This window comes from Mycteria americana, chromosome 5 (genome assembly GCF_035582795.1).
Source record: "Mycteria americana isolate JAX WOST 10 ecotype Jacksonville Zoo and Gardens chromosome 5, USCA_MyAme_1.0, whole genome shotgun sequence".
NCBI lineage: Eukaryota > Metazoa > Chordata > Aves > Ciconiiformes > Ciconiidae > Mycteria > Mycteria americana.
In genome coordinates this window covers 15,961,160-15,980,751 of record NC_134369.1, presented here as the reverse complement: position 1 = coordinate 15,980,751, position 19,592 = coordinate 15,961,160, and the positions used below count along the sequence as shown (strand labels likewise).

The 19,592-nt window shown below is 35.7% G+C and overlaps 1 protein-coding gene across 4 annotated transcripts in view; it reads left to right on the top strand.

Moving 5' to 3' along the window:
- The window catches only part of PIK3C2A (phosphatidylinositol-4-phosphate 3-kinase catalytic subunit type 2 alpha), a 55,360-nt gene that overhangs the window by 17,831 nt on the left and 17,937 nt on the right, over positions 1-19,592 (top strand). For 3 of the 4 annotated variants that reach the window (XM_075502233.1, XM_075502232.1, XM_075502234.1), the window contains exons 3-14: positions 1,825-1,931; positions 3,633-3,790; positions 6,849-6,969; positions 7,634-7,745; positions 8,346-8,425; positions 8,530-8,593; positions 11,137-11,280; positions 13,519-13,561; positions 13,649-13,862; positions 13,936-14,058; positions 15,662-15,829; positions 19,164-19,272. In XM_075502233.1, the coding sequence (XP_075358348.1) occupies positions 1,825-1,931; positions 3,633-3,790; positions 6,849-6,969; positions 7,634-7,745; positions 8,346-8,425; positions 8,530-8,593; positions 11,137-11,280; positions 13,519-13,561; positions 13,649-13,862; positions 13,936-14,058; positions 15,662-15,829; positions 19,164-19,272 (1,443 nt within the window). The remainder of the gene's footprint in view (positions 1-1,824; positions 1,932-3,632; positions 3,791-6,848; positions 6,970-7,633; positions 7,746-8,345; positions 8,426-8,529; positions 8,594-11,136; positions 11,281-13,518; positions 13,562-13,648; positions 13,863-13,935; positions 14,059-15,661; positions 15,830-19,163; positions 19,273-19,592) is intronic. The other variant, XM_075502235.1, reaches the window with a different exon arrangement.

The following is a 19,592-nucleotide window of genomic DNA, read 5'->3' as shown; positions in this document are numbered from 1 at the left end:
GTTGCTTTTATACTCTGGTTAGAGTTGCAAAGTGCTTTGAGTACTTATTTTTAGTATTAACTAACTTCTTTAAAAAGAGTGCTTAAATACAGAAAACTTAACATTTGTATAGCCAGCTTCTTGATTTGAAATGACTGAGTATTGTGTTGACTGCGGACCAGCAGTGAGTTGAGTCTTTATCAAAGGTGTTTACCTTTCACTTGGTACATTAACTTCCTGTTTCCTTGTATGATTTTTTGTTTTGTTATTCTGTAATTGCTAAAGAATACATGTACTAGATACGTTTGCACAGGTTTGTCAGCAGGTCTTGTGCAGTTGCCTGGAAGTATTTTTATGTGATAGAACTTGTCTGAGATGTTAGAATGGAAGACACTTTGACTTTAAGGTATTATACATGCTCCTGAATCTTGTTCCAGGTTTTGTGGCTTTACAGCTTCCTTCTCTAATTGCTTCCCATGGTATGGCTTAATTACCAATTATATAGATTTATCTTTTTGAACTGATCAGTGTTCATGAAACCAATATTTTAGCTGAAATAACTAGGCTTAAATGCAACTCAGGTGGCAATTACGGGTTGCATGTATTATCTCTTCTAAGTTTATGCTATACTGCTTAAGTTAAATTTGAGCAAAAAAGCTCTAAAAGGAAAAGACCTGACAGTCCCTAGCTCTGCCCCCTTTTCTGAGATGGTCTAATTTGACAATATTGTCTGATAAGCTTTAATGAAATTAGATGCTCAGCTAATAGTAAATAACCCGCATACTAATTAAGTAGTTGTTCACTATTTCAAGTATGAATAAATTGTAATGATTTTCAGAAAAACTAGAGTGCAGTCTGCTTTTTTTCTGGACTTCTGGGTGGATTAAAGGTTTCTAAGTATTGTAAAAGCTCTGGATGTAAAATGTAACTGGTCAGAAGGCTTTATCCTCTGTGCGCAGTGACCCTAGGTTGGACATGAGCAAACTCTTCAAGACCAACTTATTCCAGAGAGTATCTGGCTGGAGTTTCATGACTGCTTCAGGCTAGTGGTGGCCATTGGGCTACAGACAATTGAGTTCCACCTCAACCCCAATGGTTGTTCCAGCTGCTCTCTGGTGTTTGCTTACACTAGCATTTGTATGGCTATATTGTGAATTGGATCAGAAACAGATACGGATTAAAAACTGCTGGAGTTTTGTGATTTTTTTTTTAAAGTTTGTTAGATTTTGTTGTTTGAAACTGCAGTTCTCCTTTAGCAATTGTTTTTTAGATGGGATACTTCAAAGATTGTGGCTTACATTTTTGGGAGCTGGTGGGTGCATATAGCATAAGAAATTAAAACAGCAGTAATTTGATACTACAAGATTAGTTCTGAGTTTAGTGTTCTGAATGCTACTTCCTTCCAGTGTACAATTTATCTTTTCCTGCTTTGTAGGAAAAGGTAGTCATGGGCAGAACTGATGTGTAATGGTTCTTTTGGGGACTACACTGAAGGCTGAATCGCAGAAGTGGAGGAAAAAACATTTGTCTTCCTCCTCTGGTTCAGCAAAATCTAGCCAAATTCTAATGCAACAGGTCACTGCTGAGAGCTCAGGAACTGTTAACTCTTTCAACTTAATCTTAACTGGTAATGATGCTGTTAAATAAATTAACTTCTGTAAAGGAGTCACTGGTCCAGTGAATCTTTACTTTTCAACTTAGTAATGATATACATTTTTCTACTTATAGAAGTAGACATAAAACTAATTCTAAGCCTCAGACTCCTGAAAAATCTATCATCTACACGTGGCTTTGCTGGCTATAGGAATATGTTTGCAGCTATTTAAATACTGTATTATCTTTGAGTTGCAGAAAGACAATGGGACCACTGGCATGCTGACAGAAAACGTGCTTCTCCAAGAAATTGAAGGGCAGAATCAAGAACTGTCAGCTTTTTCTCAAGCAGTTACAAAGTAAGAAATTACTGAACACAAATTAGTTTTCAGAAAAAAAAAAAAACTAAATAACTCACTTTCAGCTAGATTGACAGGGCCAGTCCTACATTTTTTGCTTGATGGGGCTGACTTCAGTATGTGTACTTTTCCCTTTTCTTATCCCAGTTTTTCCTGGTTTTGTCTTGTTTTTTCAAGAATGCAACAGAATTGTTAAAGTGTTCAGTACTAAGGTTTTTGAATTATCGTATATCCTCTTTATTCTTTTGGTCCTGTGACTTTCCTCTCACATTTTTCCTTGTTTTTATAATACTTTTTATCCTCAAACTATTGTTCTGTATTTCCGTATATCTGTATCTCCTTCTTCTATACATGTATTTTTAGTACAATTTCTTTCGAAATAATTTGAAGTCTTTTTTTCTTAGTTGATACTCACTAAATCCTGTCACTCAATGGCTTTCTAACCCTTAAATGCTCTCACTTTTATTGCTTCCACAATTGGAATTCTATAACAAAAAAAACCTTCAAACTGGTTCCTGCTTTGATCAGGTGGTGAAGTTTCTTAAAGGCCATACCAAAGAAGATGGGAGTTGATAACTGATAATATTCCTTCTGTTTTTTTGCTTACTGCCACAATTTAATGAAATTTTTTTTTTTGCTTTCTTCCTAGAGAAGACAAACTAGGAGTCTTGCCTTTTTTCCTCTCAAGATCAAAATCCAAGAACTAATGGGGGAAACAGATCTTTGAATCTGAAGGATAACAGCTACTTTTTAAAACAGTAGTGTTTATGAAATGAAAAGTAAACTCCATAAAACCAGTGAGAAGTCATATACCTGTGAAACTTACTGATGAACAACTTTAAGACAAAGCTCACATAAAATAGGCTTGTTGCACCAGTTTCTAGTTAAATCTAATTGTTGCCCTTTCTTTCAAGACCCAGTACTTAAAATGCTGATGGACTTTTGACTGGACAACTCTTGCTGGAGGGATTCCTTTTATTTTCCTTCCATTCATGCTATTGTTAGGAATCAAGATGATGAAATAGGTTACTTTTATAGATGAGCTCTGTTCTTAATCTCCTCTAATACTACTGTAGTGTTGGCAGAAGGTTGGGGTTAAATTATTTTATCTATGTTAAATAGCAGGAAATAAAAGGCAGCTATCAAAGTCCTGTCTATTCATTACTAGGTGAATGTTTTATCCTGTTTGTGTCCTAAAGAAAAGCCTTTCTCTTAACTTAAGCCTCTTTCTCAACTTCCACCGCTTGGAATAACTACCTTCTGCATAGTATCTGAGTTCAGATTAGATTTACAAAAATTAAAACATGTAAAGAGTTTTGTGGTGTTTTGTACATAAAATAAATTACCCTTTTTAAAACTCATTTTTAGCAAATGCCATGGATTAGGTTTTTTAAAACTGTTTTAGAGCTTAGCTTCTACAGAAGCTGGATGTGTCCTGTAAGCATTGACCTATTAAATATTTTAAGCTATATGGAAAACCTGCCTAATTATAAACAAGGTTTTCCCCCTCTAACTAGTATGATTGTTGTGGGCAATGTTCTGTTGAGACTAGAAAAATTAAATGGTGTTTTGTACATACAATCTAGGTAAAGAGCGAAAGGTCGTCTTTACTGTTCTGGCTTGTGGTTATTACCATGTTATTTTGCTTTAGTCTTAGACTTATCCATTGCAATGTTTATCATAATCCTTCTCTACTTTCAGATTGAGGACCAAGTTTCCTTTTGCTAATCAGCAAACAAATCCAGGCTTTGTGCTGAGTCCAGTCATGCTGCAAAGAAATATAAGTGGGGAGAGTGCCAGTATCAAGGTTTCTATAGAAATCGAAGAATTCCAGCAACCAGTAACTTTTACGTGTGATGGTATGTTTCTACTTTTTAAATTGGAGTTCACTTGTAAGACTTGGAATGGTGGATTAAGACTGTACATGCAGTCTAGGCCAATGGCTTTCAGTTTTTGTAATCCCTGGGTCTCAGGTGCATGGATTACTTGTGGGGAATGTAGAAAAGGTAACTGAAGAAAGAACCTAATTCTGGGTCAGTGCCTCCATCAGAAAATATTTAGAAGCTGAAGAAGTGGAACATTTTTTTTAAAAAAGAAAGCCAAGCAAACCAGAAGCACTATTCTATCCATGGCTGAGAATGTTAAAACAGTTTTTCAAGAGTTTGACCTACTTTATGGTAATTGAGGGGACAATGATGCCAGGACTGAGATTCCTAACTTTTAATTTAATTTTTTAATTTCAACACTCTAATGTGTTTAAATAAACTTTTGTAGGCTATCTAAAAATTCAGACAAATTGCTTTTGGGAAATAAGAAACACTGAAATTATCAATTACTTAACTTCAATAGGTGCTTATGAACACAAACACTAAAATAATACTGTCGTGATGTGCCACAACCATCTGGCCCAGTTTTGTGGGTAACCAGGAGTGTTAGTTTGGGGTGGAACTTCTAGGTTTGCCTTATTCTTGTACATAAATTCATATCCTCTGTGTAGTCAAGACTGCACAGTATGTTTGTATTGAAGGCTGTAACTCTGGATGCTGTCAGCTTCTGGCAGTTCTTGGTGGTAAAATAACTGATAATAAATTACCTCAGGAGCAACTAACTCTTTAGCCTCTATACTGCTGTAGTCTCTTAGCCCTTGTGAGGGTTCCCATTCCCAGACTGTGTCACATGGTAGTAGATCTGTGCTGTGGTGGTGTTTTTATCATTTGGTTCTATCTGTAACAAAGTAGATGCTTTAGAGTTGGTTGTTCTCAAAAGATATGAAGTTGCTCTGTTACTCACTTAAACTAGCTGCTCCATTGGAAAACAAGCTCTTAGTGCCTAAGTGTTTTCATTCTATATTAATTTGCTGGGCCTTATAGTTATTCTGCTATGATTTAATACTCTTTTGTTAAGAAATGAGGTAGACTGTAAGTGTAGCCTAGGAAGGGTTTCTGCTCTTCATCCTTAAGACTATGCTTTCCTAATATTACAGGCTTAATCCGTTCCTACAAAAGGCTTTGGTAGTGTAACTAAAAGGTTACGGCTTCAGCCCTTTATTTCTAAAAGTTTTGTGAATACTTTGCAATGTGTTTTGCATTCTAGCCCCACATATCTTAGTCTTTGTACTTTCTGCTCTCTTCCTTTTTCTGATACTGAAACTAACCACAGTTAATCTACTTGTCTTCCATAGGTAGTGAAAGATAGGTATCCGTAGCTCATACGTGACTAGTAATAGGTGTATTTAAAGTTATTCTCTTCCTTTAATTCCTTCTGTTCTTGATCAAATTGTTGCATACCTTAGCATCCTAATGCTAGAACTATTTTAGTACAGCTTTCAGTCCTGCTCAGAAGGATCTGCAGCCTTTCAGTGTTCTGACAACTCAACGTGTAGAAAGGACCCAGGAGGGAAACAGGTGAACTTTAGAGCTTATTTGGGTATACCTATTCATTTTGCATTCGTTTATTGGACTTTACATGGAAGTACAAATCTACCTGAGCAATCATTGCGTGTCCCCAAGAAATTAATGTCTTTCAATAAGACAGAGGGTAGGGAAAAAGGTGGTAAAATCTTTGCATTACTCCGCTAGGCTTTGCAGGACTGGCATATGCAGCATACTGGCATATGGCACATGCAGCCTGTGACTATAGCCCATAAACTGTTACTGCATTTTTTTCCTCTATCAACCACCATATTCTCTGCTGAAGGTAGTACAGCAGTTTCACTCTAGATTAATAAGTTAAATAGTCCTAATAATGAGTTAAATAGTGTTTCTGAATTCATACTTATCATTCCTTGTATTTGAATTCCACATATTCATTCTTCATATGCTCTCAAATACCTCTATGCTTGTAATGATTAGTCATCTGTTAATGAGATGAAGCACTTGCATTACCTTGTGGAAAAATTGTTGTGGCATTATCTCTCTGTATCCACCATAGTGGTAACATTTCTTTAAAAGAAAAAAAAGATTTGGGAAAATTAGGAAGGTCCCTGGAGGGGGGGGGGGGGGGAAACACTCTGAAGGTACTGATGGAAAAATTCTTCTATACAGTGTTTTTTATACAATTTTGAGGCAGTGACATTGTTTGCAAATGAGTTAAAGGAGAAGATCAGAAACTAGGTAGGGAGGGGTAGAGAGCATTTTGTACCTAATGTTTGTGGTGTTAAAACATATCTATGTATTTTTTTTGTCAGTGACAGCTGTGGTGGTAGGGGAATGGATTTTGGGTTTGACTGGGATTATTTCTTTTGCTCTGTAGTTGCTGGATGGAAGAGAGAGACTGGTTTCAAAAAAGCATTTGGAGCCTGATGTGAAAGTACTGGTAGTTAAGAGTTGCTTTTTGCAAAGGCTTGGTGATGCTTACTGGGATCTGATCTGTACAATGTGGAAACTGCCCTAGACAAATGGAAAGGAAAAAGAAAAAAGGACTTTCCGTAGGATTTGCCTCTGCTACAGCTGATACTCACTTCCTCAAAAGCAGAACAAATAGAGATATTCCATCTCCAACTCTTCAGATAATGATTTTTTTTTAAACTTTAAGCAGCTGTGGGATCACATACCTGTTTGAAGTCCTTGCTAAATAAGGCAAATTCATAATTAAAAAAAAAGCTATCCTCATATAAAAACTCCTGGAAAACAGACTGCAGACTGTTTTTGTACTTTTGATCAAGTGACTAGACTGTATCCTAATTTAAAAAGGATTTATTGATTTCTTAAACTACAGCCAGGTTTTATAAGATGTCTTTCTTTACAAGGAAAAAAGTGAAGATCTCAAACTATGAAATTTAGGAGATTATAGAAGCATAAATGTCTTCTCTACAAGTATAAAAATAGATTTCGTTAAGTACAATTTGTGAGTGGACAATGATTAATATCACTTGCTATAGAACTGTTTTTAACTTATAGATATCATTTCTTTAAACAGTGAGTTCCCCTGTTGAGCTTATAATAATGCAGGCACTTTGCTGGGTGCATGATGACTTGAATGAAGTGGACATTGGCAGCTATATCCTGAAAGTCTGTGGCCAAGAAGAAGTTTTACAGAAGTAAGCAAACTCTTTTTCACTAATATTTAACTTAATGCTTTTTCATGGCACAGTTACTGGAAAGTATATCTTTAACAATTAAATGTGTGAAAGCAGAAATCTTAAACAAGCTAGAAGAGTCACACTTTGCACAAAGATCAGAAGTCTTTAGAGTTGCTCTGGGATACAGCAAAGTAGGTTCTCAACAGCTTCCTAGAAATCTGTTCTAATCTGCCATCTGTTGTGTTGAACACAAACAGGTTTTTTCAGATGCAGATTTCTAGAGCATTTCTGTAGATGGATGTTGTAGTTTTCAGCTGCTTTTCAAATCCCAGCAACCAGGAAAAAAATCTACTCATGATTTCTAATAATCTGAAATAATCTGTGTTTTTGTTTTGTTTTTCTTCACAACTAATGGTTTACAAATCCCCATTAGTTTTCTGGGTTAGAATATTTGGTTTCATTGTTAGCCACAGCAGTTAAGAACTTTAGCAAAAGTATAGGTATCTGTAATAGTACACTAAAACTTCTGCAGAAGTAAAAATTAGATCAAGAAGTATGGTGTGGAGGTTGATTCACCATTTCCTTAATTTGAGCCAACAAATTGCCTTAAATATTCCATGTGAGTTTTTTGAAATACACTGCCATATTTTTGGGGTTACTGTAGCTTTCTTTTGTTTAACAGTAAGCACTGCGTAGGAAGTCATGAATATATTCAGAACTGTCGGAAGTGGGATACGGAAATCAAACTGCAGCTCTTGACGCGTAGTGTAATATGCAGAGATCTGGCACGAACAGTAAGTACCTCCTAAACTGCAGCAGCAATATAAATCTTCAAGAGGTTGGGAGTTTGCATCAGAGTTGATGGATCTGAGGTGTGACCTTTTTGTGTGATTAACAAATTAGTATGACTGTTTGGTGTTGGGAATTGTATTGTCTTATACTAGAGGAAATGAAATACATACTGAATTTTTGCAAGGCAAATAATATAACTATGGGTAATCTCTCTTACTAGACCAAGTACTATAGCTGGAAAAAGTATGCAAGCATTTGGACTAAACTTGAGGCCTGAAAGAGAAGCAGCAAATTTCAGAGTTAAATGAAAATTGAGAACAGTTTTTGAGTTTAATTAGATATGTATCACACCATCAAAGACGAAGGGAGGAATATTTCATATCTGCATAGTTAGGCACTCGACTGCTGTTTCTTCCCTCTTCCTCCTGTCCCAACGTGTACATGTTTCATAGACTATTAATTAGTTATTTGTTTTCCCCTGTGAAGAGATCACCTTATCTTTCCCCTTCTACTCTACAGGTATTAGTAATGAAACTTCTAAAACAGTATTACAAATTATAGAAAGGTGAGAACTGGACTTAATATCTAAAATTTTATTGCAGGAAGATGATGACAGAACACCCATACATCTAACCAAGCACCTCTACAAAGTAGAAAAGCCTTTCAGAGAACCTATTATAAGGTAATGTTATGTGGTTATTTTAGTAATCAAGCCCCCTGCTGAATTTCTGACCAAGGTTATGTTACGCTTTTGCACTTGTGTTCAATAATTACAATTTCTTGCAGGTCTTCTATTGAAGAACTTCTTGATGTATATCACAAGCAAGTGAACATAGCTCTTAAAAATGAGGTAAGGGCATTGTAAATTATTGCTGGAACAAAAGAAGCATGAGAATGTTTACTAATGAGATAGTAGGAAAAAAGAAAAAAGTTACTGGGGAAACTGAGATCTGAATAAGCTGCCAAATGTAAATTTGGAATCATGGATTTTTAGATTGCTTTTCCTCTTTTCTTGCTAGCTTTTCTTGCAAACTATATGTTACTCAATTGTCACAACTAGAAATGTATCTTCAAAGTCCTGGGGTGCAAAATAACCTTTTCCTCAAAAATGCTGGAAGAGGTTAATTTAGGGGAGCAGGGGAAAGGTCTGAATCCTGACTAGGTCAGTTGTTGTTGGCCATGAATAATATATTGGTAACAGATAAAAATCTACACAAGAGTGAGCAGTAGTAGTTGTGTACAATGGGAGTTATAACTGAAGCATGTTTGGAACATACAAGTTAATGTGTTACACGAAGTGTAATAATGTCTTATTCTGCACTATTGGATTAATTTAAAATACACTGTCAAAACCATTGTCGATTTCAGTGTGTGATAGGTAGCTTAAAACAGCTTGCATGTGGAGTAGTTGGGAGTAATTTCCCAAATGCAAAAGCTAGCTAAAGTTAACCTGCTTTACTCATTTCTAAAAGGAGAAGCTTAGTTTAATTCCTGATAGTAATGTAACTTAGACTTAAATTCTTAAACATTAGATAACTAACTTAAACAGTTTCTGTAAGACCAGTCTTGAAATGAATGACTTAATTACAATACTTTTCATTTCCACTATGTTTGTTTGCCGCTCCAGGAATGCGGGTCTGAACAAGCTGATATCCACTATTTAAATATTCCCTTAATGTTGTTTAATTCCGTTGATGGTTATTCACCATGTTCTCAAGGGTAGTTTTGAACACAATATTTTTGTAGGAGAATAATGTTACTGCTCCTTGTTATGGTGGTGTTTTTTTTGCTTTGCTCTTGCAGCTGCTTCAGCTTGCTTGTTTAACTGTGGTTTCACAGGCTGAGGTGAGGAATGCAAAACATTTCAATTCAGACTTGTGTTCTACTCTTTCTACAGTTCTTTTGAGGATGGGAGATGTAGCTTGTAGGTGGTGATGATTAGGTCCAAATAACAGCAGTTGTTGCATTTGAAATTTTTTACTTCCTGAAGTGAATTCCTGTACATATTCAAGTAGCTGAAGCTTGTTAATCAAAGTGAAACATGGTAAAGTAATCCATAAATAACTTGTTTATAGCCTTTGATTTCACATTGTTGGACACTTTAAAAGTTAGCTATTGTCTTTTTACTGAGATTAATCTGAGAGCCTGAGAGGGAAATAGCAGTGGAAACTTTGCTTTTCATGTGCCAAAACAGTTGTTATCTTCAAAGTGTTAGCTTTGAAAGTATAGCTTAAATATTTACAGTGTCTTCTGACTTCTGTGGTTATTTTCTTACCAGGACGAAGTTAATTGTTGCCAGGTAACTCCCAATCCCCAAATTTTTTGATTCAAATGGCTTCTTTACTATCCATTTGTAGGAAGGTCATGAGAATATGTCTGGAGGGGTGGGGGTTAGGAATCGGTTTGCATTTTACCAAGAGCATATTACACTAATCCCTCTTATTTAGTTGTAAGTGCTCATAAGTGATTGTGAAAGAAACCTATACATTAAGCCTTTAAAAAGTAAACAGTTATTTTGAAGCAAATATTTTCATTTTCTACATATGTTCTTTAAAATCGGATGAAGACTCTGCTTATATTAAAAAAACAAAAACCAAGAAACCTAGGATTATTTAGATTTAAATGAAGTGGCTTTTCTTCTATTTAAGAGAAGAAGGAAGGGAATATTAAGAGCATCTCAACTTTGCCTTAAGCAGCCTACCAGCATTTTCATTCTCTGATAAGAAGCTGATCTATTCCTTTCAAGAAAGATTCCTATTAAGTGTGCAATCCCCCTTCCCTTCTTTTCCTTCTCCAAGATGACAGGTTGCAATTGCTTCATCTGGAAGACCCATTTAAATTAAATAATATGCAAGGCAAAAATTGCAACAAACTTTTGAAAAAAGTACATTAAGGTGAAGTAAAAAAGATAAAGTTCCATTATGGAAGCTATACTGTAGTGTAAGTGTAATTTGAAGCTATATGTTTAAGAGGGCTGAAATTGAAACGCTGCTTCTTTAGCATTCCTTCCTCAAACTTACTAAATATCCTTTCCTGAACAACCCTTTTTTTTCATGCCACGAGGGAATTTGAGTTTAATCTCTCACTAGAAAATACTTGTCTGCCTACAACTTAATAGAAAAATTGTTGGAAGCCTCCTAATGTTTCCTGGGACACCATTCTAGAATCCGTACTACTCCTATGTTTTTTGAATTGATAACTGAGCTATAAGGAAGCTCTCAATACTGAGGGTTTTATTTAATCAAATTGTTACACTGCAGTTTAATGTAACTGAGATAATGCATCTCATAATAAAATATGCTTGGCAATTCATTCTTAAAAAAAGAATTAAAGCATTACTGGGTTTCACAATTGTGATCAGATCAATCTGTTCTTTCATACATTCCTTATTAGAACCAGCATAAAGCAGTAGATCACGTAATTAAGACTGTCAGAAAAATCTGTTCTACATTGGATTGTGTAGAGACTCCTGCAATAACGGAATCGGTAAAGAAGCTAAGGAGGGCTGTTAATCTTCCAAGGACTAAAAATGCAGAGGTAAACTTTCATGCTATAAATTGCATTCTGAGGTATGCTTTTTAACACTGATAAATACTATTTCATAATCTTTGGTACTTGCAAATACCAACAATAGTTCAGTCAGGGTTATGGTGTGGGGTTTTTTGTTGTGGTTGGTTTTTTTTATTTTTACCTGACATCTTCCATTTACTTTAACACCTCTGTGCTGTTAATGCATTAATCACTTGCTCTTGTAATCCTGTTCTAAATAGGGACTTTTTAAAAACTAGTTTTAGAATACTGTTTTCTGGTTCTGTAATTACAGACTTGTGTCACAGTAGATGCTACTAAATCTGACCGAGGGAAACTGACAGCTAGCTTGTGCCCTCTAAAATCAATGCAGTTACGCTTAAAGGAGGAATTCATGTAATGTGTTTTCTGTGCAGTATTTATGTGAATAGCAATAGTATCTTAAAACTAACAGTTCATGCTCCTGCATTCCTGGGCATACGCACAAAAATAAAAATCTCTTGAATAGCACAGATTTTGATGATAAAACTGCCTTACAATGAACAGTTCACTTGAGCGGAATTAGTCTCAAGTCATGTTGTCAAAAAGTGTCATTAAATGGAGAAGTGTGCAAGTAAAAAAGCTAAATAGTCTTGTAATGCCATTCCTGTTGTCCTGCTGCCTTATTAGAGTGGCGATTCATGTGCTCTTCTATTCGCTTTCAGCTTCATCAATTCAATGATATATTTGTAATACTGTGCAGAAGTCTTGCAAAATGCGCAGACCAAGTAAATATTGTTGTCACAAGAACCAAAATTCTTGCAGGGAAATGCAGAAGACATGTTAAGAAAACTTAGTGAAATACAGTGTATCAAATATTTCTTCAATGTTTGCTTTTTGATAGGAGAAAGCTGTAGAAATAATTAGATTACAGGGTAAAAATAACTTCCAAAAATAACGCTATTCCAGTAGAATTTGAAAAAGGTACTTTTTTATCAGTAAAACCCTGCAGTTCTCTTGTGATGAACATTACCATTTAAGCCAATGTGTATGAAATAATATAGGATTGCTTTCAGAAACAAAATTGCTGTAAAGATTGGAGCCAGTTGCATCTAAACCTTATGTAAGATACTGTTTGATTTGTTTATTTTCTTTAAAGTAGTTGTTTTGTGGTTGGAAGAAGTGGCCAAAAAGTAAAAGAAAACAGTAAATTGTCAAGTAGAAAATGACATGTATAGTGCTGTTCCAACAGCTTGGCATCCTGTCATCCAAAAGAATTTGGACTACTTGGCAAGTATGGTGGAAACATACAGCATTTTTTCTGAAAGGGGAAAATTATGGGATTGCCCCCCTCTGCCCCCCCCCCCCCCAGTTTCTGCATGTTTTTTACAAGAATGTGAAGTTTTTTAGTAGTTAAAACTTAATGTTGACAAGATGCTTAATTTCATACACTAAAAGCATAGGGAGAGCTTTCATTCTTCTGCAGCAGTTGTGGCAAACTTCTTAGACTTTTCCTGAAGTATTAGGAATTTACTGGGTTTTGTTTTTAAGTCACAAACTTAGTTTTCATTAAAAGTTTTAGTTTTATTAGAAGTTGAATTTGGCATGAAACCCTTCCTTATTAGAAGGGAGTAAATTCCCATGATTTGTTTGTCACCTTCTGGCTTCAACGATGTCCCTGTTGAGACTAGACACTGCTGTAATACTGTATCATGTTTAGACTTCCAGTTTAGCAGACCAAGAAGCAAACACAGCAGGTAGTATGAAGTGACAGTACTTGCTGCTATTACTCTCACTTGTTTATTTTTTTTATTCAGTAATTTTATAGTAACTCTGTCTACAAAAGATACTTTAACAAAGGCCACAAACAAAATAGCTGTTCAGACTTAAATTACTGGGTAGTGGAGCTAACAGCTTCTGCTTTCATCCATAATGGCCCTGACTGAGTTTTATCTCTACTCAGAGAAGTTAGAGTATCCTGAGCAATATTGCAATGTACTGTGTCTTTAAGAGTTCATAAACAGTGTCAAAATAGTTGTGACTTGACAAAACATGAGCTTTTGAACTTGGTGAATAGTTGCTGCATGATATGGAAATTGTGATGCTGTCAGTTAACCCTTGAGGAACTTGGAGTAAAAAGATGTGTTACATAAACCCAAATATGGACCTAAATCCGATGTTTCATAATTTCTGTACAAGATACTTAAGAGCAATGGAAAATTAATATGGGTTTCTTGGTACTGAAATTTGCTCTAACTTACTCTGTAGGTATCCTTAAAATGTGTTGATGACACTAGCAAGAGCTCATCTGGTGAGTAACGTTCTTCAATTTTATTTAAAAACTGCTTTCAGGTGGCTGTCTCAGGAAGATGTGCATTAAAAATAAATTATAATTTAGGTTCGCTGCAGCCTGAAAACCCTCTGAAAGTGGGTATAGACCAGTTAACAAGAGCAGTTGAGGCCCTTCTGCGACTCCACATGAATTCATGTAGCAGTTCTGCAGCAATTTCTCCAAAAGATAGTAAGAGTACTAAGGAAGCATGGACTGCCACAGAACATCTCCAGTTCACAATATTTGCTGCGCATGGAATTTCTCCTGGTTGGGTATCAAAGTGAGTAATTTATTAATTGTAAAATTCATCCTTTTATAGATTTTTTTTAATTTACTTTCTTTTCCTTGTCCAGTTATGAAAAATACTACTTGATTTGTTCTCTGACCCATAATGGAAAAGATCTGTTTAAACCTGTTCAGTCCAAGAAGGTTGGCACATACAAGAACTTCTTCTACTTGATTAAATGGGATGAACTGTAAGTGACTTGAGCATGTTAAAACTCACTAAAATATTTTGTATTAGCTAGTACCTATGTAGCTAGCTGCTGAATACAGCCATTCAAGCAACTCTTGCTTCTGATTCCATTTGAAGTGTTGAAAGAACAATGTGTGAGACTTACTGACCAAAATAAAATATTTTTCCAAATGGTATTTCACTACTCATTTTAAAAGTTGGAATGGAAATGCTGGGCAAGTGCCCTGTGCTAATGTGTTTGTAGTATACAATTAATAAGGAGTTGGGAAGGCATAGCATTCCTTGTAATGGGAACAGCTTGCTTATAAGCAGTGCTCAAATTATGTAAATGGGGAGGAGAAGCAACTCACTAACATGAATGCTGAATCGATTTTTGTTCCAAATACATTGTAATAACTTTGTATTTGAACTTAAACATCTAATTTAGGATTATTTCTATAAAGAGAGCAGGTGCATAAGTGCTTAAGAGTATCTGTCTATAGCATATGAGACTATCTGGTTTGAGCTACTAAACTTCAGTTTCTCTTTATGGGGTAGGGGAAGAGGGTAGAAAGGAAGAAGGGCAGGCATGCAGAGAAGAAATAAGGAGAGGATGACAAGTGATACCTGATAACTGATAGGGGAAAATATTTTTCATTATCTATGCACAGCTTACTCTTTTCCACCTAATAGATGTTAGGTACCCTGTCATAACTGGAGCTTCAGGTGAGCTCCACGTTGCCCTATATCTATTTTCCTGACTGTTTTTAAAGGTCAGAGACAGACCCTGAGGAGTACCCTGAAAGTCTACAGTGACAAATTATTTCAGACCAGGAATGAGAGTTTCAGGTTCTAGAATACCTGCCTTCAGAGAGTACTCCAACTTCCTTTTTTTTTTTTTTTTTCCCCGATGATGCAAGGGATTAATTGTCAGATATTTTGCTAGCAAGTACTAGTGTATTACAGTGAAAAAAGTGTTAGATTGGTTATAAGCTGCTTAATATAGTTGCAGTGTTTTATAGTGGCTTATTAATATGCTGGGATAGCTTTTAGAATGATATTTTGGTGTGTTACAGAAAATCAAACTTAACATTTTAAGCAATAGAAATAGTATGAACAAAAATCTGAGTTTGAATTGCTCAATGATGTGTGTATTCCTCAGCTGCTTTCTTTATGGATGCTGGTTTTGTAGCATTTGAATTTAGTTTTCAGTAGTTCTTAATAGTCTTTCATTTGGATGGGAAACTTGTCAGCCGACTCTAAATCTGAGAGATTAGGAGGTGGCTAACATGGAATTGTGTGTGTCCTCGTAGTGAATAGAGTGGGAAGACTGGTTATGCTGGACAGTATGGTTCTGTGTAAGGAATGTGATTTAATAGACAAAGATTAAAAAGGGTTGTTCCAAATCTGGCTACAGTGCAGAAGTGTAACTTAAGCAGGCATTGCAAACTATTGGTATGGGAGATAAAGTAGAATGAAATATAATTGCATGGAAATGTAACACTTCTTCAGTGTTAGTTAACTTTTTGAAAGCAAGAGGCATCAAAGGGTTATATGGATAAGCCTGTAACTTACTAACAGCTCTGTCCTCTGACTGACTTATTTTTAATACTTTTATTTTACAGAATAATTTTCCCCATCCAGATTTCACAGCTGCCTTTGGAATCAGTCTTATGTCTGACTTTGTTTGGAATCCTAAATCAAAGTAGTGGGAGTTCTCCTGACTCAAATAAGCAGAGAAAGGGCCCAGAAATTTTGGGTCAGGTTTCTCTACCTCTTTTTGATTTTAGGCGGTAAGTATCCAAAATATGGGTAAGATTTATTAATATGATTTACTCTATATAAAGCTTACTCCACTCCAGAAACTGCTTCTCCGCCACTGAATGTAGTAGGCCATGATAAAGGTAAGAATTGTGAACTATATTGTTGCGGAAATAATACCTTCAATTAAATAGAGTACAAAACAGGTCCTCTGTTGTAGTATTTCCATCTAACTGGCTGAAAAAACTTACCTGCTGGAGGAAGCTGAATATTGTTTGGATGAAAGCAGTTTTATTTGCAGGAAATCTTCATAGTAATGTGGGCCAGAAGAGGTCATTTTAGTACCAACAGTTTGTAAGTATGCAGCAGTTGAGTGTGTAAGCATAACTCAAGTTGTCCTTTGAGGAATCCACTGACATTCAAGTGTTGCCCTGTAAGTCATATGCAGTTAAAGTATCTGCAGGTGTCACTGTCTACTGAATTGATAGCCTTCCTTCTACTGAAGGAGTATGGTCTTGGTAGGTGGCATTTCACGAGTTCTAATATCTGACTAATCTAAAAATACATTATATTGGCTAGAGGCAATTTGGTCAGTATTCACATATTTTAGCAGATGAAGTGTAAACAGCCTGTTCTCAAGCCAATTCATGAGCCATGCTGATAGAGAATGCAACTAGAAACTGTTTGCAGCAAGACTTGGATTCAACAGGAATAGTGTCTAGTGCAATACAAAACAGAACAGAATTCTGACAGCAGGTAAACAATGTGCTATGCTTCCACCATGCCACTAGGAAAGAAGCACTTTTGCCTTAAGACAGTTTTAAGACAGGAAAGAATAGCTCTTATCTTCACCCAATCTTGTTTGTAGACCAAAATATGGTGATGGCTCAAATTTTTAGAAATAGAAGACCTTTCATTTAAGGTCTGAAGTATTTCTAAGTACTATTATTCTTTAGAGGCATCTTTGCCTTGGCTGCAGAATATTCAATGCTGCACGTTTCCTAAGTTTACATATGCAGGAGCCAAACTGGAGAATTTTTGATACATTGATTTTTTTTTTCTTTAATCCTTTTAAAAATTCCTAAATATGATAATAGGATGGTAATATGTAAGCCAGCAAGAGAATCAAAATACTGTTTTAAAATTTAGATATGTTTTAAAATACAGGTGTATTTTCATAGATAGGAAAAATAAGGCATTTTTTCCAGCAGCCTGTTTCTGAGTAATAGAGATCCTAGGATATTCTGAAATTATTTCTTTTGATTCAGAGCTGGATTTATTTAAAAAATTAAAATAAAGGGATAATTAACAACTGTTAAACTTACAGCATATTTCTAGTTTGAAGTGGCCTTCCTTCAGGTACGGCTGCTGGATTCTGTTATATCTTTTTCACTAAGAATGAAAAGCCTTCTCTAATTTTCCTCAGTTAAGTGTTCCTGGATGTGTTCAAGTGCCTTGTCCTTGCAACTTTCATTAGAAAGTGTATTCCAAAATGCTTATCGCTTTGGTAGCTATTCAATGAAACATTAACCAACAGACTTGAACCACGGATGCCAGAATTAGGCATGATGTTGCAGAAGTGATCACACCATTGCAAAATAGCTTCAGGATTTATGCTTAGGATTTCCTATTTATATATGCTTCTGACTTGTAGGTCTTACTGGAAGCTTAAATTACCTAATTGTCAATGAAGGCTGCAGAAAGACAACCAAGTCTTTCCTGGGCAGTTACTTCTATGTATTGCTTATATCTGTTCCTTGTGGTTTGCATCCTCTGGTTGTAGATACGGCGCTACTCGTTCCGCTTCCCCTTTTGTATGGTGACGATTCCAACAGCCTGGGGGTGCTTGAGAGTTTAGGCTTGCCTGCAGCTGCTTTCAGTCACCACTGAAACTTGGATTTCTTATCATAAATGATGCTTATTTCAGCCTTCTGTTTAAATGTTGCATTTCAGTCTCCTATCTAAATATCACGTTTCGCAGTATATGATTGAAAACATAGCTTTTGTTTTGATTTGAGTTGCAAATTTATCTTGTCTTCATGCTGCATGGTGTTATCATAGTAGTTAGTTTGGGGAGAAAGCTGTATTTTCTGTTTATGCAGAGCACTACAATAGAATGTGTTGCGCCAGGTTTTACTGAATGGCCTGCATATGGCAGCTGTAGAGATGCTAGTGGTCTAATCCACTTGCAGTCTACATAAATTAAATCCAGACCTAGGTAATTAAAGATACTAGCCAAATATTCCAGTTACAGTTGAGAATAGCATCAATAGCAGGCAGGAGCTAAAACTTCTAGCTAACTAAAACATAGGAAGAATAAAAGGTCATATAAGTGCTCTGGAAGAATCTGTAGTCAAGTTAAAAATCCCTTCAGATGAAGTGTGTGTGGAGTACCTTAAAATAGCTTTAGTTGTGGATAAGACAGAAGGCTGCGGCAAGTATATTAAACTGGAGAATTATTAAAAAGAACAAGCTGTTCAGTTATGCTTTAGTGGCATGATTTAGTAATTTTTATTGGCATCATAAGCTCCCAGTTAAACAATATCTACGTATAAAGAACTGTTCTTTCTTTGAAACACATATAAACCCTAAAACTTCTTTCAAAATGTACTAAAGGCTTGGCCTTCAAGCAGTCTTTAGAGACTGTATTTTTATTTTTAAAGACTGATAGAAGTTTTCTGTGCCTAACATTCAGCACTTAAGCGATTTATGAAGTATCCTGAGTTGTGCCTTACTACAATTGGAAACAGTATTAATATTGGGAATAAACTGCCAAATACAAACGTCATCTGATATGCACTTGCAGAATCTAGTAATGTGGAAAGTCCAGGCAACTGGCAATGTCTATAATATTCAGATGCCTATGGGTTTTTTCTGAGAGGGCAAGAAGGTGTGTGTGTGTGTTCAGTTTATTCCTCAGAGGCAAAAGTATTCCTTTTCTTCCTTGAGAAATAGGAGTGTTTAATTTAGCTGGGTCAGCTGTGTCAGCACTGAACTTCTTCCTCTGCCTTTTCCACCTAAAAGTTGTGTGCAGCGTTTTAAAGGACTTGAAGTACAGATGGCATCCAGTGAAAATGACACTTGATGATCATAATTCCCTTTTTTAAGCTCCGAACTGTATTGGCTAGTACAGTTTGATTTCCTGTGTTCTTTTCTGAACATCAATGTTGAAATACTTGTCATAAGATATTTTCTTATCTCTGCAGTAGAAACACTCGGTTTGAACTATCCTATACCATGCTAATACTTTGGAATTATTTCCTTGTAGTCACCATTGGTCTTCTCCAGATAGTATTTTAATAACTAATATCTTGTTGAAGTAAACAGACTGTGATACTGATACCTGTACGTGCTTTTTTTTCTCAGATTGTTAACTTGTGGGACAAAGCTCTTGCAACTCTGGACCTCATCACATCCACATCATGCGTCAGGGATGGCCAGTAAGAAAGGAAACATGGAAAGAATAGTATTGCAGGTTATATATAATTCTGACTTGATCTGACTATGTTTTGTTTGAATATTGTGACTTGTAACTCTTACATGAGTGGTAGTAGATAAAGTAATGTTTTGGGGAGAGTGTAAATATTGTTAAGTCATATTTTAAAGCCAATATAGAATAGTGATTATTAAGCATTAAGGGCAAAGAATGGAAAGCTGCTTTAAGTGTATACAAGTCAATTACTGAATCACTATCTTGAAGTAAGAAATTGGAGATGCCTTGGTAGTACCTGCTATCAGTACTGGGAGAGAGCATCTTTGAAAAGCAATCTATAGAACTGTATGCTGAGATGGGAG